At 32.6% G+C, this 20,987-nt stretch overlaps 9 protein-coding genes across 9 annotated transcripts; 8 read left to right on the top strand and 1 right to left on the bottom strand. All coding sequences in view use genetic code 12, as the record gives it.

The window, feature by feature from the left end:
- Window positions 1-198: 198 nt before the first annotated feature.
- Window positions 199-1,684, top strand: DFJ63DRAFT_54986 (methylglyoxal reductase (NADPH-dependent)). Its single transcript, XM_064908909.1, has one exon. The coding sequence runs from the start codon at window positions 450-452 to the stop codon at window positions 1,461-1,463; it is 1,014 nt and encodes a 337-aa protein (XP_064763206.1). The 5' UTR covers window positions 199-449; the 3' UTR covers window positions 1,464-1,684.
- Window positions 1,685-1,905: 221 nt separating this feature from the next.
- Window positions 1,906-2,838, top strand: DFJ63DRAFT_333503 (bZIP transcription factor; the record flags this gene model as incomplete). Its single annotated transcript, XM_064907866.1, has 1 exon — window positions 1,906-2,838. The coding sequence occupies one exon, from the start codon at window positions 1,906-1,908 to the stop codon at window positions 2,836-2,838; it is 933 nt and encodes a 310-aa protein (XP_064763207.1).
- Window positions 2,839-4,021: 1,183 nt separating this feature from the next.
- On the top strand, window positions 4,022-4,324 carry DFJ63DRAFT_311203 (uncharacterized protein; the record flags this gene model as incomplete). The annotated part of the gene is made up of 1 exon (XM_064905717.1): window positions 4,022-4,324. The coding sequence occupies one exon, from the start codon at window positions 4,022-4,024 to the stop codon at window positions 4,322-4,324; it is 303 nt and encodes a 100-aa protein (XP_064763208.1).
- On the top strand, window positions 4,232-7,631 carry DFJ63DRAFT_317263 (uncharacterized protein). The gene has a single exon (XM_064906801.1). It carries the CDS (start codon window positions 4,530-4,532, stop codon window positions 7,599-7,601), a length of 3,072 nt encoding a protein of 1,023 aa, XP_064763209.1. The 5' UTR covers window positions 4,232-4,529; the 3' UTR covers window positions 7,602-7,631.
- A 49-nt stretch (window positions 7,632-7,680) lies between these two features.
- Window positions 7,681-10,926, bottom strand: ILS1 (isoleucine--tRNA ligase; the record flags this gene model as incomplete). The annotated part of the gene is made up of 1 exon (XM_064904794.1): window positions 7,681-10,926. The coding sequence occupies one exon, from the start codon at window positions 10,924-10,926 to the stop codon at window positions 7,681-7,683; it is 3,246 nt and encodes a 1,081-aa protein (XP_064763210.1).
- A 202-nt stretch (window positions 10,927-11,128) lies between these two features.
- Window positions 11,129-12,598, top strand: DFJ63DRAFT_311206 (uncharacterized protein; the record flags this gene model as incomplete). Its single annotated transcript, XM_064905718.1, has 1 exon — window positions 11,129-12,598. The coding sequence occupies one exon, from the start codon at window positions 11,129-11,131 to the stop codon at window positions 12,596-12,598; it is 1,470 nt and encodes a 489-aa protein (XP_064763211.1).
- Window positions 12,599-12,737: 139 nt separating this feature from the next.
- On the top strand, window positions 12,738-17,336 carry TSM1 (Tsm1p; the record flags this gene model as incomplete). The annotated part of the gene is made up of 2 exons (XM_064904872.1): window positions 12,738-16,660; window positions 16,748-17,336. The coding sequence occupies 2 exons, from the start codon at window positions 12,738-12,740 to the stop codon at window positions 17,334-17,336; spliced, it is 4,512 nt and encodes a 1,503-aa protein (XP_064763212.1).
- On the top strand, window positions 17,198-19,807 carry DFJ63DRAFT_317265 (guanine nucleotide exchange factor). Its single transcript, XM_064906802.1, has one exon. The coding sequence runs from the start codon at window positions 17,645-17,647 to the stop codon at window positions 19,721-19,723; it is 2,079 nt and encodes a 692-aa protein (XP_064763213.1). The 5' UTR covers window positions 17,198-17,644; the 3' UTR covers window positions 19,724-19,807.
- Window positions 19,808-20,023: 216 nt separating this feature from the next.
- DFJ63DRAFT_54180 (uncharacterized protein) lies at window positions 20,024-20,939 on the top strand. Its single transcript, XM_064908902.1, has one exon. It carries the CDS (start codon window positions 20,323-20,325, stop codon window positions 20,686-20,688), a length of 366 nt encoding a protein of 121 aa, XP_064763214.1. The 5' UTR covers window positions 20,024-20,322; the 3' UTR covers window positions 20,689-20,939.
- Window positions 20,940-20,987: the final 48 nt, after the last annotated feature.

Genomic DNA, 20,987 nt, shown 5'->3' on the forward strand with positions numbered 1-20,987 from the left:
ATATATATATATATAAAAATGTATGACTATCGGCACGGTACATGAAGTTTGTAGATAACTCGGCCGAACTATCAGCACACCGACTACGTATAATTTGAAATGGCAAACATTATACTACTAGAATTCATAGCCGTATGGTTACGAGTAAATGAAACGTATTGAACGTTTGTTGTTGTTTGAGGAATTGAAGAACGAACTTCCGCTAAGCAAAACCCGGATTAGTCTCAAATAGGAAATTGACGACAATTTCCCTCCAAAACTGGGATTTATGACACAAAATAAAACTGTGGTTGGAGGAGAACTGATGTATGAGGGGAGGAGGGTCAAAATAGTGAAAAACTATATAAGAATGTCAAATCACTTTATGACGATTTGGATTGAACTGAATTGACTTTTAACTATATACTTTTCAAGTTTCTCAATTCCTATTAACTTATTTATTCATTATTATGACTGCTACAGTTTTCGTATCTGGTGCAACTGGGTTTATTGCTCAACATGTTGTTAAATTATTAATCACTAAAGGTTATACCGTGATTGGATCAGTTAGATCAAGTGCTAAAGGTGATCATTTAAAGAAATTGTTAAACACCGATAAGTTCTCATATGAAATCGTGGAAGATATTGAAAAAGCTGGTGCTTTTGATAAAGCTTTAGAAGCTAATCCTCAAGTTAGTGTATTTTTACATACTGCTTCTCCATTCCATTTTAAAGCCGTTGATTTTGAAAAGGAATTATTATTACCTGCTGTCAATGGTACTAAGAATGCTTTGAAAGCAATCCAATTACATGGTAAGAATGTTAAACATGTGGTTATTACTTCATCGTATGCTGCTGTTGCCACAGCTTCTAAAGAAATTGATAATACTCATACTATTACTGAAGCTTCATGGAATGAAATTAGTTGGGATCAAGCTTTAAATGATCCGGTTTCTGCTTATAGAGGTTCAAAAACATTTGCTGAAAAGGCAGCATGGGAATTTGTTGAAGTTGAAAAACCAGATTTCACTCTTGCTATTGTTAATCCAAGTTATGTATTTGGTCCTCAAGCTTTTGATAGTGAGGTTAAAGATTCCTTAAATACTTCATCTGAAGTCATAAACGCTATTGTTAAGAATGGGGCTGATGGTGCTATTCCAGCAGCAAAAGGAGGTTTTGTTGATGTTAGAGATGTCGCTAAAGCTCATTTGATTGGATTTGAAAGTAAAGAAGCAGTTAATCAAAGATTGATGCTTAATTCAGGTAGATTTTCAGGACAAGATATTGTTGATATTTTAAATGAATCATTCCCATCTTTAAAAGGAAAAATCCCTGTTGGTCAACCAGGTCATGGTAAAGAAATCATTAGTAATTTAGCTAAAGTTGATAATTCAAAGACTAAGAAAATTTTAGGATTTGAATTAATTGATTTAAAGACTACCGTAGTTGATTCCGTAAAACAAATTTTAGACTCTAAAAAATAAATTTTGAATCGTAGTTGATTATTAGTTACAGTTTATATATCAATAGATAATATATAATCCTTCCTATTTAGATCATTGCCGTGAGTTTACTAATTACGTATATCGTAAATAGAAATGGAAACCTCTTCTACGGCTTACTACTTTGTGTCACATCCGAAAAAAAGAAAAATTTGTTTTTTGGGGTGGGTGATTCACCCATCTTTAAATTGATTAGAAATTACAAATGATTTTGAACAGTGGATATCTAATCATCAAATTGATATAAATATCAACTTAAATCCAATTCAACTTACTTGGATATAGCAAAAGATCATTGATTATCTGCTATAGAAAGTGATTTGTTGTTAATTAACTGAGTTATCCTTTAATTTAAATTTGTTTGTTAGAGCTGCTTTACCCTATTATAGTTTTTTTTGTTACCTATATATATCATCTTGCAAAAATGGTTGACGTTTCAGTGAATAATGTATCATCATTAAATATAGATCCTACTATTTCCATACGATCATCTGCTAGTTCTTCAGAATCTCCTAAGGATTTGATCAAGAAAAAATCTGATGAAGATGAAGAACTTTATCAAGGGAGAAAGATCTCCAAATCTGCTAGATTAAAGCAAATGAGAGAATCTCAAAAGGTATTAAGAGATGAAAGAAAGAAGAAAATTCAAAATTTAGAAACTGAAAATTATGCTTTAAGTCATGAAGTTACTTTATTAAGAAGAGCTATTGGTTATTTAATTCCTAAAGGTTCAAATTCGGATAAATTTTATCCTCCATCCAAATTACCTAACATTTATAACTTTGATAGAGTTGTTTTAAATGGTGTTAAAAGATTTGAAGGTATTGATGAAGAAATCGTTGCTAAATTCTTTATTGAAGGGATTTGTATTGTGGCAAGTACTTTAGAAGCACTTCAACTTTGTATGAGTACAGAAGGATGTGTTGAAGAATCCGATCGTTTAATTAAAGGTGTATTCAGATTTACTCCAACTCTTGAATTAAGAAGATTATTTTATGATCAATTAGTTCATTATGTTACTTATAAAGTTGTTCCACATTATTGGAAGAATTCTGATGAACATTTACCTAATGGAGTTATGAGTTTATTTTTAATTGTACCATTTATCATTGAATATTGTAATTATGATACCATTAGTATGGAAGCTTTAAAAGGTTTCTTGGCTAGATGTACATTTGCAACATACTGGGGTCCTGCTATTTATGTTAGTGATATAATACTTTGTGTAGCTGCTGCTTCTGATCCTGAATTTGACGGTGATGTCATCATTGGTCTGTTAGAATCAAAATTATGTACTTCATCTGTTGGTATTTCTGAATATAGTGATGCCAGTAGTGATAAACAATTGGTTAATTAGACTTGACATGTCATGAAATGAATTAAAGTGAAATGAAATTCTATGAAACATCAAAGTTTAAATAATTGGGAAATGTTACACAAATACATCCAAAAAAAATGGCTGTTAAAAAAAAAGGAGAGAGATGTATGTGTATGTCATGAATTAAAATAACATTTTTGGGCTTCGTCTGTTTATATATATATGTGTAAGTTATTTATTATAATGAAAAGGGGAAATTTCATATTAAAAGTATCTGTAAACGTTATCATTCGGCTGTGCCTGAATGAACTATCTGAACAATATTTTTAGGCATGAATTAACTACCGATTTGTGTCAATAGTGATGTGGGACGCGGCTATGTTACATTGTTAAACCTTTCAATTTCATCGTTTTGTGAATGCAATATTTTTGATATTTTTAGATTTGCGTTAAATTACTTTTAATTACTCCTATTATTTCTGAGGGGTGGTGGTCTAATATCAATTTTCAACATTATTGTTGCTATTGAATTAGCTATATATTGAGCTTATCCCAACTGATTTTGATATTATATGAATAAACTTTATAACTATAGAGCTTACAAAAAGACATACAAAATGATAGCAACCATACGAACTTACTTTACTAATGTTGTTTATCTAATCATGATATACGTTCTTATGAGTTATTAGTTATGTTTAGCCGCACCAGCATAGTATAGTGGCATCTGAATCATGAATTATTGGGATACATTTTTTTAGCCAAGGAGTTTTAAAAAACCAACAAACGGTATATATAGTTTATTTAGAGTATTTGGGTTTATTTAATATATATTTGATTTCGTTTGATTTCGTTTACATCATCTTGTAGTGGATAAATTCATCATTAAGATTAAAGTCACATGACTTGATTTATCATAATTTATACTTTCCCAATTTCTTAAAACTATTGGTCATTTACTATATCTCTCTTCCATTATGCTTAATGTTCCTTTATGACGAGATTGTCATTGGTTTCTGTTCCTCCTTAATCTACTCAACAAGCATATATTGACACATGCTAATTTCTTTAACCATTAGTTATCTATATATTATACTTGAATTTTGACTTTCAACATTTTACTAATATGTGTCAGAATAATAAATATACTTAAGGCGAAATGAAGTTTACCTTATTCAAATACTTGATTATATTTTACACATTCTTAACCGTGGCATTTGCCATGGGTGAAGGTTATGAAGAGTTAACTACATGCTTAGGTGATAGTCTAAGTGATTATAATGTTTTTTTTGTTAATAATAGTCCAGTAACGGTCAGACCTAGAGAGTTTCGTGACTTTGATGCTAGCTTAGATTTGATAGTTATAGAATGTATTAACTATTTGAATCTTACTGCAATTGTCAGAACTGAGGGCAACATACCACTATACTCAGATGATGATGATGATGATGATGATGATGATGTTTATACTTTCGATTACCTCAATGATCCTTATATTTTGCCGTTTAACTGTCAATCTTTTTAGTATATCGGTTTCCGTTTTTATCAAGGTATATATGTTCTGTTGGTCATAATATATTGACATTAAATCACTTTTGCAACTATTATGAATACAAATTTCCTGTATACAAATGTATGTGGTTAGATCGTAAGAGTGAAAAAAAATTCTTAAAAGCATCTCTATAACAAGAGATGCAAATAGTATTGTAAAATCATTAACTTGTGATTCAATGACGTTAGAGGATAGGTTCAATCCTATCTCTTCACTTAATGAAAGTCAATTAACTCCATTAAACCATTATGGTCCTGTCACAGCTTTAAAAATTCATAATGAATATGTTTTAGCTGGTAATGGTTCTATTTTAAAGGTATTTAAAGTTGATCAAAATAGTAAAACTACCCTTATTTTCAATAAACAAGTACTTAAAAGAAATAAGATTCATAATATTTCAATAAGTCCAAGTAGAAAATACGTGATAATTAATGGTGGGAGATCCTTTGTGGTTTTAGACTTCAAAATCTTGATATCAAATAATCTTGATCAATTCGCAATCATAGAGAAGGCAGTCAATGAATGGATTATAACCGCTGAATTTATTAGTGACGATATACTATTAATCTTAAATTCTCATAATACAGTATATAAACTTGATGTTTCATCACCAGATCAACACTTCAAATTGCTCGATAAAATACATTGTAATGAAAAATCAATCTTATACAGTGGATCAATTACAAAAATAAGTGATGAAAAAGTCATTATAGCAGCAGGAACAGTCATGAATGGTTGTATAATCTGGGAATTGAATTCAAAGACAATTTTACATAACTTAACTGAACATGAAGGATCAATTTTTGGGGTTAAAGTTGACTCTGAAGGAAAATATATCATTTCATGTTCAGATGATAGATCAATCAAATTATATGACTTTGAAAGTGGTCACTTATTTGCTACTGGTTGGGGTCATGGATCAAGAATTTGGAATCTTTCGTTCTTTAAGGATACTACAAATGGTGTTAAAATAATGAGTGCTGGTGAAGATTGTACTTTAAGAATTTGGAAATATATCCCAAACCAAGAGACTTTACAACAGTTAGAGTTATGGGAAGATGCCCATAGAGGGAAACATATCTGGTCTGCTGATATTGATGATACAAACTTAAAAGTTTGTGTTTCAGGAGGAGCTGATGGTAAAATAAGACTTCATGACTTATCTAATCGAGGACAACTAACTAATTATAATCTTTCATTCATATCTGAACAATGCAAAATAGCATTTAAAAAGAAAGAGGTCATCAAAAGCTTTACGGAGTTAGAACAACTAAACTTGTTAATATTGGTAACTTCTGGGGGAAGTATTATCTTAGTTGATCAAATTCATAACAAATTCAAATCAGTGGATTTATCTTTAGATGAACATCAAAAGTTGGATGGCTTTGGTCTAATTCAATCCTTCTCGGACATTAATGTTGTTACTATATGTAGTGTTCATGGTGACTTATTATTTTTGAAATTCACTGATTTCGATTCAGAACCTACTAAATCTTGGATTGATGATCTGATCTTAGGTAAAAATAAAGTAACTAATTTCATGGTGGCTAGCAAACCAAATTCCAACTTACACTATTTATTCATCGACTGCCCAAATCCAAGAATACCATTCATATTAAGAGAATTCAAGTTTGATGAAGGCATCTTCGAGTTACAGAGAATTTTACTATTAGAACAACCAAATCAAACAAGTTTCACCACAACCAGCATGTCCATAGATTTTACAAATAATTGGTTGTTTGTGGCTTCTAGATATGTATCATTGGCCGCTTATGATTTGAACACTACAAAGCTAGAACTGATCCCATTACTGGCTCTTCATAAAAAGATATCTGCTGGAGATTCTATAACCAGCATTTCTATAATTGAGTCAAAAGAAAACGAAATCACTTTACTCACCATCGTCAGAGATGGTATTTACATGTACATCAAATTTGATCAACACTTTAAAATGTCCATAGTCCATAAAAATCATATTTCAAGAGGATTCATAGAAGGTGGTTATTTAAAAGATAATGAATTGATACTTTATGGATTTAAATCATCAGCATTTTATATTTGGAATGAAACCAGACAATTGGAAATCACAAATGTCTTATGTGGTGGTGCTAACAGACTTTGGAAAGTAATTAAATATTCAACAGGTTTACCCTTGGATTATAAATTCTTATTCATTAATAAGTCAGAATTAAACATATTTGAGTTCAAAGGAAGATTCATAGACGACAGATTTGGTTTAATTAATGATGGTACTCATGGTCGTGAAATCAGAGATGTGTCAATTTCTCCAAGTTTGTTCACCGATAATTCACGATTAATCATGTCAGCTTCAGAAGATACAACTTTAAATTTAAGTAAATTATATCAAGATGGTGCTGTTAAAAACATATGGAATATAAATAGACATGTTTCTGGATTACAAAGAATCAAGTTCTTGAATGATACGTATGTCGCAAGTTCAGCTGCAAATGAAGAATTTTACATTTGGAAATTGGATACTTTTAATAAGAATATTCCATTAGTTGTGGAATATGCAAAGTTAGCTCCAAGTATTGAGAATCCTGACGTTCGTATCATGGATTTTGCTTCAATCCCACTCAAAGAAGGTTTCTTGATTGCAACAGGTTATTCGAATTCAGATATTAAGCTTTGGTATTTCAACACTGAAACTGCTAAGTTTGAATTATTAGTAAGTGACACTTATTCAACATTCTGTATCTTGAATATAGATATTTTAACATTTGATGATAAAATATATATTCAAACTACAACTACAGATGGTTTCTTTTCAATTTTCGAAGCATCAGAAGCTATTGAATCACAAAGTCTAAAAGTTCCTGGGTTTGACAGAGTGATTATAAAACAAGAACTTCATCAAAATGCTGTTAAGGCTGTTTTTTTGAAAAAGATCAATGAAAACCACTTTAAAGTCTTTACTGGTGGTGATGATAACGCTCTTGTTTTAAGTGAAATAATTTATGATGGTTCTTTAAACTTTAAAACCCTTAGTTTTGTTGAAGATGCTGCATCATCTACAATCACATCTATATCAGAAGGTATTGATGAGACAATAATAGTTACATCAGTAGACCAAATCTTACGTAAATGGTCTTATAAAGGTGATTCATTGCAATGCGCTTCGGCGGTCTATACCACGATTGCTGATACTGGTTGTTCAGACTCAACTACGTTTAATAATGAAAAATTAATTGTTGCCGCAGGAGCTGGTTTAAGTTCATGGAAAATATAATATAATGAAAATATTTGTATAATTAACAGTAGCTATAATCGCATATATATAGATCTATTTATGTATAGATTAATAAAATCTAGAGTTTCAATAATCTTAAACTAAATACAGTATCATTGATAGATTGTTCTTCGTCAATAATAACGTCAGCTGATTCAGATTCACTGTATTCGGTAACAGCTCTCTTGGTAGCTTTAAGTAAGATTTCTTCATCAAGTAATGACTTGAAATCAATGGTATCTTTAGAAAGTTTATATTCAACCTTGACTTCATCAGTAGTATTTAAACCAGCCTTTTTACGTAATCTTTGGATACGATTGATTAATTCTCTGGCTAAACCTTCATTTTGTAATTCCTTGTGTAAATTAACATCTAAAAGAATTAAAACATCTTGTTGAGCTCTAGATTCAAACCCACCTGCAGTCTTTTCAGCTGGGAGACCTCTTTGAACTTGTAAATCTTCAGTGACTAATTCGATACCATCGACAACAATCTTACCAGTTTCAGCAAACTTTTGTACTTCAACTGAAGAAACCTTTGGCAAAGCATCTTTGACTCTCTTGGCATCTTTCTTCAATTTTTTACCCAATACTGGCCAGTCAGCAACAGCAGTATATTCAACACCATATTTGGCTTCATCAGAAGTAATGACAATGTTTCTAACATTTAATTCATCACTAATGTATCCAGATAATGATTCAACATCCTTCAAGTAACCTTCATCAGAATGTAAAATAACTAATTCTTTCAATGGTTGTTTTAAAGAAATCATCTTCTTTTCTCTTATGTTACGACCTAAATCAATAACCTTTTGCATTCTAGAAACAGCAACTTCAATAGCTTCGTCGAATAATTCCTTTCTAACTTCAGGATATGTTAAGAAATGAACAGATCTAGTATCCTTAATTTCTTTATTAAGGACAAATTTTTCTAATTCAGCTTCAGTAAAGTATTCTTTTATTCTTTGGTAAATACCATCGGCTAAAAATGGAGTAAATGGAGCCATGGCTCTTGAAATAGTCAACAAAGCTTCGATTAAAGTGTTAAGACCTTTCTTGGTATCTTCTAAACCAGCATCGGTGTAACCCTTAAGTCTTCTACGGTTGAAACGAATATACCAATTGGTTAAGTCATCAATCAAAGCCAATAATTTTGGAACGACGGTATACAATCTGTATCCTTGCATTTCTTCGTGAATAAATTGAATTAATGATTGGATAGAAGCAAGTAACCATCTATCCATAACATTATCAGAGATTAATTTAGGATCATACTTGAATACAACTCCGTTATCTTTAGCATAGATGTCAGCAGCATCTTTGAAAAATTTATAGGAATTGTACCATGGTAATAAAACTGAAGAAACAACTTCCCTAACACCTTCTTCCTTGAATTTTAAAGTTTCAGCTCTCAAAACAGGAGAATTGATTAAATACAATCTTAATGCATCAGCACCATATTTTTCCAAAACAATACCTGGATCTGGGTAATTCTTTAAACGTTTTGACATCTTTTTACCATCTGCAGCTAAAACTATACCAGTAACAATAACGTTCTTGTAAGGAGCAGTCTTGAATAAGTGAGTACCCATGACGGTCAAAGTATAAAACCAACCTCTGGTTTGATCTAAACCTTCAGAAATAAAGTTAGCAGGGAAGGAATTTTTGAATTTTTCTTGGTTTTCAAATGGGTAATGCTTTGATGCAAATGGCATAGAACCAGATTCAAGCCAACAATCAAAGACTTCTTCAATTCTCTTCAACACACCCTTTCCTTGTTTCGAAGGAATGGTGATGTCATCAATGCTTTCACGGTGAAGATCAGTAATATCATCACGACCAGATAACTCTTTTAATTCTTGGATTGAACCTACACAGACAATTTCTTCAAAATCATCAGATACCCATAATGGCATAGGTGTACCCCAATAACGATTTCTTGAAATATTCCAATCTCTAGCATTGGCAATCCAGTTTGTAAATCTCTTATCTTTAATATTGGAAGGGACCCAATTGGTCTTTTCGACGTTTTCTAACATTTCAGGGATAACTTCATCAATACGAACAAACCAAGCTGGAACTGTCTTATACATTAATGGTGTATCTGATCTCCAACAAAATGGATAGGAATGCTTGGCTTGTGAATTAACCAACATTCTTCCAGTTTCAGTAATTTTCTTGATAATAACTTTATCAGCATCCTTGAAATAAAGTCCTTCTAAATCTGGGACCTTTTTATTCATTTTACCAGTATCATCAACGACTTCTGGTGGAGTTCTAAATTCATTAATTAATCCATTGGCTTTGGCAGCATTGAAATCTTCTTCCCCGTATGATGGAGCTTGATGGACAATACCGGTACCTGAGTCATTGGTAACATAATCAGCTGTAATAACTTTGAAAGCAACGTCTTTGAATTCTTCATAAAAGTAGTTAAATAATGGAACATACTTAAGACCTTCTAAATCTTTACCGCTTAATCTTTCTACAACCTTGTATTTGGCAGCAGCTGGTTTCTTATACAAAGTAGAAATTAAACCTTCTAATAAAATGAAATGCTTCTTTTTTTCTTCATCATAAATCTTGACATATTCAAACTTTGGGTTAACGGCTAATGCAATGTTAGCTGGTAAAGTCCATGGAGTGGTGGTCCAAGCAACTAAAATGGTGTCTTCGTCATCAACCAATGGGAAAGCAAGAGTGACAGCTGGATCGTTAACTTCTTTATAATTTTGTTGAGCTTCGAAATTAGACAAAGGAGTAGTACATGCTGTGGAATATGGCATAACCCTCAATCCTCTGTAGACAGAATTCTTCTTGTATAATTCTTTAAAACCCCACCAAACTGATTCCATAAATTCTGGATATAAAGTCTTATAATCATTATCCATATCAATCCATCTACCGACTCTTCTAATGGTTCTACGCCATTCATCTGCATATCTCATAACAATAGCACGACACTCATTGTTATAGTTTTCAATACCCATAGCATAGACATCTTCTTTAGAAGTAATACCTAATTTTTTGTCGATTTCGTGTTCAACTGGTAAACCATGAGTATCCCAACCGAATCTTCTTTCAACATGATGACCATTCATGGTGGCATAACGTGGGATAATATCCTTAACTGTAGAAGCTAAGATATGACCATAATGAGGAGTACCAGTTGCAAATGGTGGACCATCAAAGAAGGAAAATGGTGGAAGATCTTTGGTTAATTCTAAAGTTCTTTGGAAGGCATCAATCTCATCCCATTTTTCAAGGATGGAATCTTCCTCTCTTGGGAAACTAAATGGTTGGTTGACCGATTCTTGTTCTGACATCGTTAATACCAAACCAATCTTATCTAGTGAAAATACAAAGTGATTACGAATCCCATATATAATTGCAAATGACTGAATCTGTTGACTAAAAAAATTTGGGAGTGGAAATTTTTTTTTCGATTTGTATACAGGAACAACCAAAACTGGATGAGTCAACATTAATGACACACGAGTATTCTAGTTTGAAAGAAATAAGGGGTTAATGATAACAGATGAGGTCTTTAGAAAGCTGTTATTGAAATGCTGGATCGGTAAAGTGCCAAAATCAGTTGTTGTGGCTCTTTCCGGAGGAGTGGATTCCATTTGCTTGACATATTTATTAAGTCGTTATAGAGACAAGTATGATCCTAACTTAAAGATTCATGCAGTCACAATTGATCATAAATATAGACCTGGTTCAGATCAAGAAGCTGTTAAAGTTGGAAATATAGTGAAAAAGTGGAATGTTAGTCACATTGTCAAGGCATTGTCTTACAACAAAGATATTCATAACTTGCCTAGTTTTGAAGAATTAGCAAGATTTAAACGGTATGAGACCTTTGAAGATGTCTGTCTTCAATTAAATTCGAATTTATTTGTTGCACATAATCTAAATGATCAATTGGAAACATTTGTTCAGAGGTTGCAAGGTAATTCTTCTATCTTTGGTTTAGCTGGTTTAAAGAAAAGATCGGTGCTACCAGTGCTACAACGTGAACCCTATAGAAATCAGATTTTAGTCTATCGCCCATTGCTAGGTTTTGACAAAGAAGATATCATTTCTACTTGTGTCAAAAATAATGTAACTTGGTTTGAAGATGTTACGAATAAAGATACTAGTTTAACTCGAAGAAATTACCTCCGACATCTTATCAACGATGTTATACCAAAAAAGAGACTCAAAGATTCTTCATTGGAAATCATAACTAAAGAAAGCTTGTCTAAGTCACATTCAGAGGTGACTGATATAGTAGAAAATTTGCTTAGCAAAGTTAGTTCCCTTAAAAATTATTTTGAATCGCAAGGTTCGATCACAGTTGATGAAAAGAATGGCAAATTAACAATCTCATTTCCCACCAACTTGCTAGACGAAAAGAGTAGTATGGTATTCAGCAGATTCTTATATTATAGCCTATTTCCTTTTTCCTCAATCAAGCATTATCATTGGGCTTATGCCAAAGTCGAACGACAATTGGTACCAAGGCTAGTGAAGCATTTGAATGAAGGATCGGAAAAGGATTTAAAGCTAACCTATTTAAACTTGGTATTTGATTTGACTTATAATAGAGAACATACTCTTATCAACATAAGTCGTCAACCGATCCAAAGGAACGAATTGTCAGAGATACAAAGAGAAATAGTTATTTCAAAAGATTGGACTGATTGGATCTTATTTGACAGGCGTTTCTGGTTAAGATTTAAACAGGATTATGAGTCAAAAAGTATAACAATTGTCCCTTACCTGTACAAATTGCATAAGAAAATGGTTCATCCAGAGATTGCAAATAATGATGTATTCTTTAAGGGCATTGATTCAATTCCTGTTGTTATCCTGAATGGACAGATAGTAGCATTGCCAACACACGGTTTGTATGCCGCTTCTGAATTGATTCAAGGAGAGTGGTACCTTAAAAGAAATGTATATAGTAATGATTTAGATGATTTGGATGATATAAATAGTACTGTAAATTAGAAATGTACATAGTTTTATTTATTCTGTATGCAGTCCATTTTTTTTGTAAATACTTTTTTTTTATTTTGTGGTGTATGAAATATAAATACATGAACATTATAACTTTGACATTAAGCAAGGCATTGAAGATCATACAAACATGCCATCATCGTCCTACGTTGATTTAACAAGCAATGTAGGAACTCCAAAGGCTGTGGGTCCATTGCTGCAAACTCCGCGATCTTACAAACCGCCGATAAGGAGTTCGACACTCACAGGCTTACTGACTCAATCTTTCAAGATAGGACATCAACGAGTCAACATTGATGTGGATATAGCAAATAGCAAAATAGAAGGATTTACTGAGATAACGGTAGTCCCCTTTGTGAGTTCCTTAAAAAGTATAAAGCTAGATTGCAGAGAACTCAAGATAAAAGACATTTACATAAATGGTTCAAGGCATACCAATTACATATACAATGACAAACTTTATATAAATGATGAAAAGTATTTTGAAGAAGGAATCAATCAACGAGTGTACAATGTTTACTATATATATTCGGATGAAGTTACAATACATCAACATCATTTGCTACGTCAAAAGTTAGTAGCTATATTTGGAGAAACAAATTATGATCCAAGAATATCATTAAGCGAATCGAGTGGTAATACGGAAGAGTTGCATATAATATTCCCAGATAACTTGAAGTTAGAATTGACAGACGTAAATTCGTTGCATACTCCAGGCAGTTTACCTGGAACCATGACTCCATTGCATTTAAAATCAAAAGCTACCTTAAATGAAGTTTATACTCCAGTCAATATAAAAATAGAATACGAGGTAGTAAATCCTCGAAATGGTCTAAATTTCTTTACATTGGGTGAAAAAAGTTCATGGCATGTATATACAACAAATTCAGACTACAATATATCAACGTCTTCTTGGGTTCCGTGTTTGGACAACTTGTTCGATAGGTCTACTTGGTCTATAGAAGTCAGTATCCCAAGAACCGTTAAAGATATTGGAAATCCAAGAATCATTGGTAGTAAGCAAGCTCAAATGAAGTTAAATCAACTAGAAGATGATAGGTCAGATATAGAAGATGAGGACGTGGATTTATCTGTTTGCTCGGGAGATTTTAATAATGTCAAAGAAACTCCTCATCCGATCGATCTTTCAAAAAAAGTTGTATCATGGGCAATTTTCAATCCTGTTTGTGCTCACCATGTAGGTTGGGCAGTTGGTTGTTTTGAAAGTTTTGTTCTTTCAGATTTTTCTCAAGGTGCAGATGATGAAGAAGAAGCCACTTCAGATGAAGTTGAAAAACAAGCAAACTCTCCTATTACAGTTTACTGCCTACCAGAGCATCTAGAAATGGCCAAAAATACGTGTGTGGTAGTAAGCAAAGCCATGGATTTTTATCTGCGTGAATTTGGGTCATTTCCTTTCAGTTCTTATTCTTTGGTCTTTGTAAAAGATAGCTTGTCACCTTCAAATAACTTTGCAGGACTATCGGTATTTGGTAATCAGGTATTGTATCCATCCGATTTAATGGAACCAATTTTCAGCAGTACAGAATTAATTCTGGAAAGTATTTCTTCACAATGGTCAGGTATTAACATTATACCTCAAACATTCAATGATATTTGGTGTACTGTGGGGATTGCACGTTTCATGTCCTTTCAATTTATCCGTAGTTTAATGGGAAGCAATCAATACAGGTATAAGATTAAGCAACAGATAGATCAAATAGTACGTGAAGATGTTGGGAAGAAACCAATTGCGTTGCAATATTTCAGATTTCCTGTGTCGTCAATGGATTTATCATACATAAAACTAAAGGCACCCATTGTTCTTTTCATCTTAGATAAAAGAATGACCAAAACAGATAAATCGTTTGGATTGTCCCGTGTCTTACCCAAACTATTCTTACAGGCTATGTCAGGTGATCTTCCTAATGGGACCTTATCTACGCTGCACTTTCAATATACGTGTGAAAAGGTTAATAGAAACAGATTGGAAAGTTTCTTCAAACAGTGGGTCTATGGTGCTGGGACTCCAGTATTTAATATCTCACAAAAGTTTAATAAGAAAAGGAATGTCATTGAGATGAGCATAAGGCAGATCCAGCATACTGAATCAAAAGTAGTTCATCCTAAGCCAGAATCATTCATCAATGACTCTATTTCATACTTAGACGACGAATTGACTTATCCTGTTCAATCTGTATTTACTGGTCCAATGACCATTAGAGTTCATGAAGCTGATGGAACTCCATATGAGCATATTGTTGACTTGAAAGAAGGACACACAAAGTTAGATGTTCATTACAATTCCAAAACCAGAAAGAAGAAAAAGGATGAATCTGGAGAATCGGGTGTGATCTTCAGCAAATTAGGTAACGTACTTGAAAGGAAAAGAGATATAAGTGAGTGGAATTTCAGTGACTGGGATAAAAGAGAAGAAGAAAATGATGCTTTTGAATGGATCAGAGTTGATGTGGATTTTGAATGGATTGCCAAATTTAACATCAAGCAACCAGACTATATGTATGCTTCTCAATTACAATATGATCGTGATGTTGAAGCTCAATACGAGGCCACAAAGTTTTTTGGAAACATTGAAAAACCTCTTGCAGTGCATGCCACGGTTTTAACAAGAACTATAATGGATTCAAGATACTTTTACGGAGTTCGTGTCGCTGCTGCCAAAGCTTTAGCTAAGCTCTCCAATGAAAAGAACAATTATTTTGGGGTGAATTACTTGATTAAAATCTATAGGGAATTATTTTGTTTTCCTTCAAGTTCTATTCCTTTGAGTAACGACTTCAACGACTTCGGCAAAGCGTTCTTACAAAAAGAAATCCCTACCATTTTAAGTAATGTTAGAAATGAAGATGGAGAAGTTCCAATTACAATCAAGAATCTTTTATTGAATTTATTAAAATATAATGATAACTCTAATAATTCCTTTCAAGATTGTTATTACATATCTGATCTTTTAGTTGCTTTGACGGATAGTATAGTGAAAGGTACTACACCTCTGTTTTCAACTTCATTGGGTGTCAGAGATGTGAGTGACTTTGACAAAACTGTCATTGAAGAGCTTGAAAGAATCCAGAAAATGGATGAATGGGTCCCATCGTATCAGTTTATAATATCAACCACAGCGATTAGGCTGAAGGTAAAGCTTGCTTTGTTTGGTAAATTAGATTTGAAATTTGAAGATTTGCTTTACTATACCATACCTAAATTCCATTATGCTATCAGGTTAGAAGCGTTCAAGGGATTGTTCTTATTGGGTGGTTTAAAGAATAAGAGTATACTCGAGTATTTTCTTTCCACTTGTTTATTGGAAGGTTCTTCTATTAAGTTCAGATCCTATTTGATTATAATACTTTTAGATTCAATTTGTGTCTGTGCTCTTCGAGGATCTCCTATTGCATTAGATGATCCTGAGTTTAAGTCATATGAAAAATTGAGTGGATCTAGTTCGACTGATAAGAATGGAACAAACTTGGTGATTATTGAAGAAGCATCTACATCTGAAATGGATAATATGAGAGATAAATTTGCAAGAGAAACTATCAAAGGTGCCATTGAGATCCTTAGAAGAGATTATGGTATTGGTGAAGGTTTAAGAAACACCTTTTGGGAATTGATACATTCTTCCTTAATTAGCATTTATGATAAAAGAGGTATCTTCTTGATATGTCAGGTTTTATACGAAGAGATCGACTCGTTTATTGTTAAAGTTCCAATCCCATGCTTACCAACATCTGAATTTAACAAAAAGATAGTAGCTAAAAATATGGGTAATGGTAAGTTAGTTTTCAAACGAGAAGGTAGATTTAAAATTCAATTATCTTCTAGAAAGATAATTCCAGTTCCAGAAGTTAAACCTGTGAAACCTAAGCCTGTCATTGAAGAAGAAGTTGCTAAGGTAGAACCTAAACTAAAATTAAACTTTAGTTTGAAACCAGCTGAACCAAAGAAAAAGCTGATAAGTAAAAAGCCTTTGGTAATTATAGACAAATCGAAAGGATTTAATATTAAATTTAAGTTACCAGCTGCAAAGTTGTCGTCCATAAATAAATCACAAATTCCACCAACCAAGCAGGTAAAGCAAATAAAACAAGTGAAGCAAGAGCCGATGGTTGAGCTACCTAGTAAAGTGGTTTTACGTGGTTCAACTGTTACCTTTAAGTTCAGCAATGACTTTAAATCAAGATTATCAAGATCAATTTTACCTCCAGCTCCTGCTTTACGTTATATTCGAATTCTTACTAAAGAAAAGAAGATATTTGCATCGTCTGAACCGTTCCCAGAAAATGTGTCCAATTCATCATCTCAACCAGACTTACATAGTCAAACAGAGCAATTGGTGGACTTGGTTTCTTCGTCAAGTCTGGATCCAATCTCATCACCAAAAATTAAATCAGAGGAGGCTCCAAATCCTAACAAAAGACCCACCTCGTCTATTTCAAGATCTCCAAGTCCTTTTTCAACTTCACCATCCCCATTTACCATTAAAAAGGCAAAGTCAAATGTTTACATTCATGGAAAAGGTGCTGAAAAGGATAAAGAGGAAAAGACTTCAGTAAAGGTATCACCCCCTATAGTTCCAGCAGAAGTTCCAGCAGAAGTTCCAGCAGAAGTTCCTGTAAGTACGACATCGTCTACCACTACTCCTGCTCCTGTCAAACATGTTCAAGAAAAGAAACCAGTTCTTAAATTAAAGTTAAATTTAAAGAAATAAGATACTTCATTGTACAATTTATTTTACAAAAAAAAACACTATTTATATGAGTAACGCTTTTGTGTATTATATATGTTCTAAATATAAAAATGGAACTGACTATTTTTTTTTGTCCGGCATGTAATAACTTTTATAATTTAATTCTGAATTGTGCCATTGATGATAGACCACCCACCATAATCATATCAGTAACGTAAACAATCATCAACTCCATATAGATATAGATATATTATACAGTATTGCCATACTCAACTATTCCATTCCTTTCGTATGAACAATCCAGGTACTGAAACATAGATAAACTAACCATGTCGTTTAACAATACCTTGGGTTTCAATATCACCAAGTCAACTCCCACAACTTCAGCAACAAACATAACTAGTGCTTCCGCCACTCCTACATCTCAAATAGATTCTGCCAGTACTCCATTATCATCGACTCCAAAATCTCCCTTCTTGCAAAATATATTGACCAAAACAACTCCTTCAATTGAGAATTCTCCAAAACTAAATGCCACTAACTTTTTAGGAAGTGTTGCTGCTCCTGCCATAGTTACTGTTGATGACAATACAACCGAACTGAAATCTTCAAATAATGACAATTCCAACACGCTTGATTCGAAGTCTGATCTTATCGGCTTATTTGATAAATTTGATATTGGATCAAAATCACAACTGACAGATTTACCGTCTAATGAAACTGACGAGCATCAAATTGACGAAACTGAAGACGATCGTGACGAGAAGAAAGAGTCTACTAGTATTGAACAAGACGAATCAGCTCCTTTATCTCCCATCGTAGCAGAAAAGGATACTATTGAAGTTAACAAAGTGAATTTAATGACTATACAACCATATATTGTGGAAGATCATCAACCTGTGGCAATTCCAGAAACATCAACCAGCTTTGAAGAAAGTTCTTCTTACGTAAATGAAAAGGAACAACACGATGAAGGACAAGATGAAAGACAAGATGAAGGCAAAGATTTATCTGATATCACAGGTGATGTTGGAGATCTAGAAACTTCCGATATAGAAGAATATGAATTAAAAAAAGATGATGATAATATTGACCAGGAGCGTCGTCCTACGATTTCTAGCATGCCATCTGAATCTAAAGTATCAAGGATAGCTCAACCTCATATAGATCCAGAAGAACAATATCAGCAATCACATAAACCTTTTTATTTTCAAAACTTTTTAAATCAATTGAGAAAGAAATCTGCCGATCCAGTCGTCAGATATATACGATCATTTTTAGTATCATTTTTAAGACAAGGTCATACTTTTACAGCTGAACAACGTAGTAAAATAATTCAAGATTTCAAGATTTTTATGAATGATAAATTTGCAACTTATGAGCCTTTTGCATCAATGGATGATATCGATTTGGAGAATTCTAGAGAAGGTTTGGAGAAACTAATTATGAATAGACTTTACATTCATTGCTTTCCTCCGGAAGTGAAAAAGCAAGAAGGTAGTCAATTACCTCATTCTTTTGAAGAAGATTTAGTGGAAGATGCCGCATTCTCTAAACAACTTGAAAAATTTAGTTGGGTTAATGGTATTCATTTGGATCTCAGTTTGGATCAATTAGAGAATCAGAAAAAAGGAGATACAAACTTTATACAATATTCAATCACTGAAATGAATAAAATTAATACTTATAGAGCACCCAGAGATAAAATTATATGCATATTAAATGCGTGCAAGATCATTTTCAGTTTTCTTAAAGCAAGTAAACAAGAAACTAATGCCGATGCATTTGTGCCATTGTTAATCTTGGTCTTGATAAAAGCAAAGACCGAAAATCTAATTAGTAATATTTCCTATATAGAAAATTTTAGAGGAGAAGAATGGTTATTACATGGTGAAACTAGTTATTATTTATCATCTATTCAAGGAGCAATTGGATTTATTCAAAATTTGGGATTTAAAGAATTGACTGTTGATGAAGAAGAATATAATGCTCATATGGAATCATGGGAAGCAGAAGAAAAGCGTTTGAAGGAACAAGCTAAGATTATTCAACCTTCACCTGTCCGTATTCCACCTCCAAGATTACCTTTGAATATACCTGCTCAAGGTTTATCACCTTCCAGCGTATTATTATCAAGTGCTGAAATGTTTACAAAATCAATCACCAACTTTTTATCGCCATCCCCACAAGAAGAGCCTTCACATATGCAATCGATCCAATCTAACACTAATAACAATCCTACCGAAACTGAGGTGGTTGATGAAGCTGCTCAAGAGGAGGTATATAATCATTTGAAAGAGATATTTCCTACTTTGGATAAATCTATATTGAAAGATGTCGTATTTATGAATAAAGGGGATATGGATTCTTGTATTGATTCATGTTTACAACTTATGAGCGATGCATAAAATATTATTTATTTATTTATTTATTTATTTGTATAGTTAGAGATAATTTGAGTAAATAAATATAACAAATTGTTATCTTTCTACTTAATCATGATTAGTCAACATTATGCTTATTATTAGATGATCGCTTTTGGTAAATAAATATTACGTTATCGCTGTAAATGAATGCAAATTTTGCAAACAATTAAGTGGGTTCCACTTGCTGAAAGAAGCATTAAAAAGTTTAATTATCAAATGAATAGCCATTTTCTATGATGGTTGAAAAATTATGAAAGATGTAGGGGATGTTTATCCGTTTCTGGCCCTTAACACTTAACTGTTATTTTGCTCGTATTTTTATAGTGTCCCCCTCAGATACTTAGCGGGACTAATTTTCCTAATGCGGTAAATACAAACAGGATGTTGCGAAATTATATTGTCGGTTGGCGGACCTTTACTGTTATAATCTAATCTCTCCAACCATTCAGAAATCACTATAAATACTGGAGAGTTTATTCGATTAAGTTTAAGTTAAATTCATATTCTTTTTCTTTTCTATCTATATTCATTGAATAGTCAATAGTCTTTCATATACCAATCAACAAATAAATTTTCTCAAGATGCCTATGTTATATAAACCTGCTGCTGAAGGTAAAGAAGTTAAACCACCTGCCATTCCATCTCCAGGTAAGAACTCTTTCTTAGGTGATATTTTCACTTCTGATGCTCCAAAAGAAGAACAAATGTCATGTGGTTTCTATAAACAAGAAAAAGGTGAACCTCTTGTTTATACTTATACCTATGATGAAATGAAAATCATTTTAGAAGTTGAAGGTGAATACTGGATCTCTGATGAAACTGGTTACAAAGTTGCTGTTGCTCCAGGTGATGTCTTATACTTTAAAAAAGGTACTACTATTACTTTTGAAACTACTGGTTATGGTTATGCCTTCTTCACTGGTTTAAGACCAAATGGTACTGCTTAGGTTTGTCAATTGGATTTTATAATATATATATATAGATTTTAGTTGAAGTCAACCCTAGTTTAATGTAGACCATTAATAGAAGATTTCTTACCTTTTTTAAAATTGGTGTAACATTGTAAAATAATTTGTATTCATGATTGATTATACCAAATTTTTCACTACCCTGAAGTATCACTATCCCTTATTTTTTTTCCAGGATTTTCTCATCAGGTAATACCACATGTGGATAATCTCTAAAGATAACGTGAAATTGGCTGAAAAATGCCCGTATCATAAATAAATAAATAAGATAAGATATG

Source organism: Scheffersomyces coipomensis (assembly GCF_036884675.1).
Source record: "Scheffersomyces coipomensis strain NRRL Y-17651 chromosome Unknown DFJ63scaffold_2, whole genome shotgun sequence".
NCBI lineage: Eukaryota > Fungi > Ascomycota > Pichiomycetes > Serinales > Debaryomycetaceae > Scheffersomyces > Scheffersomyces coipomensis.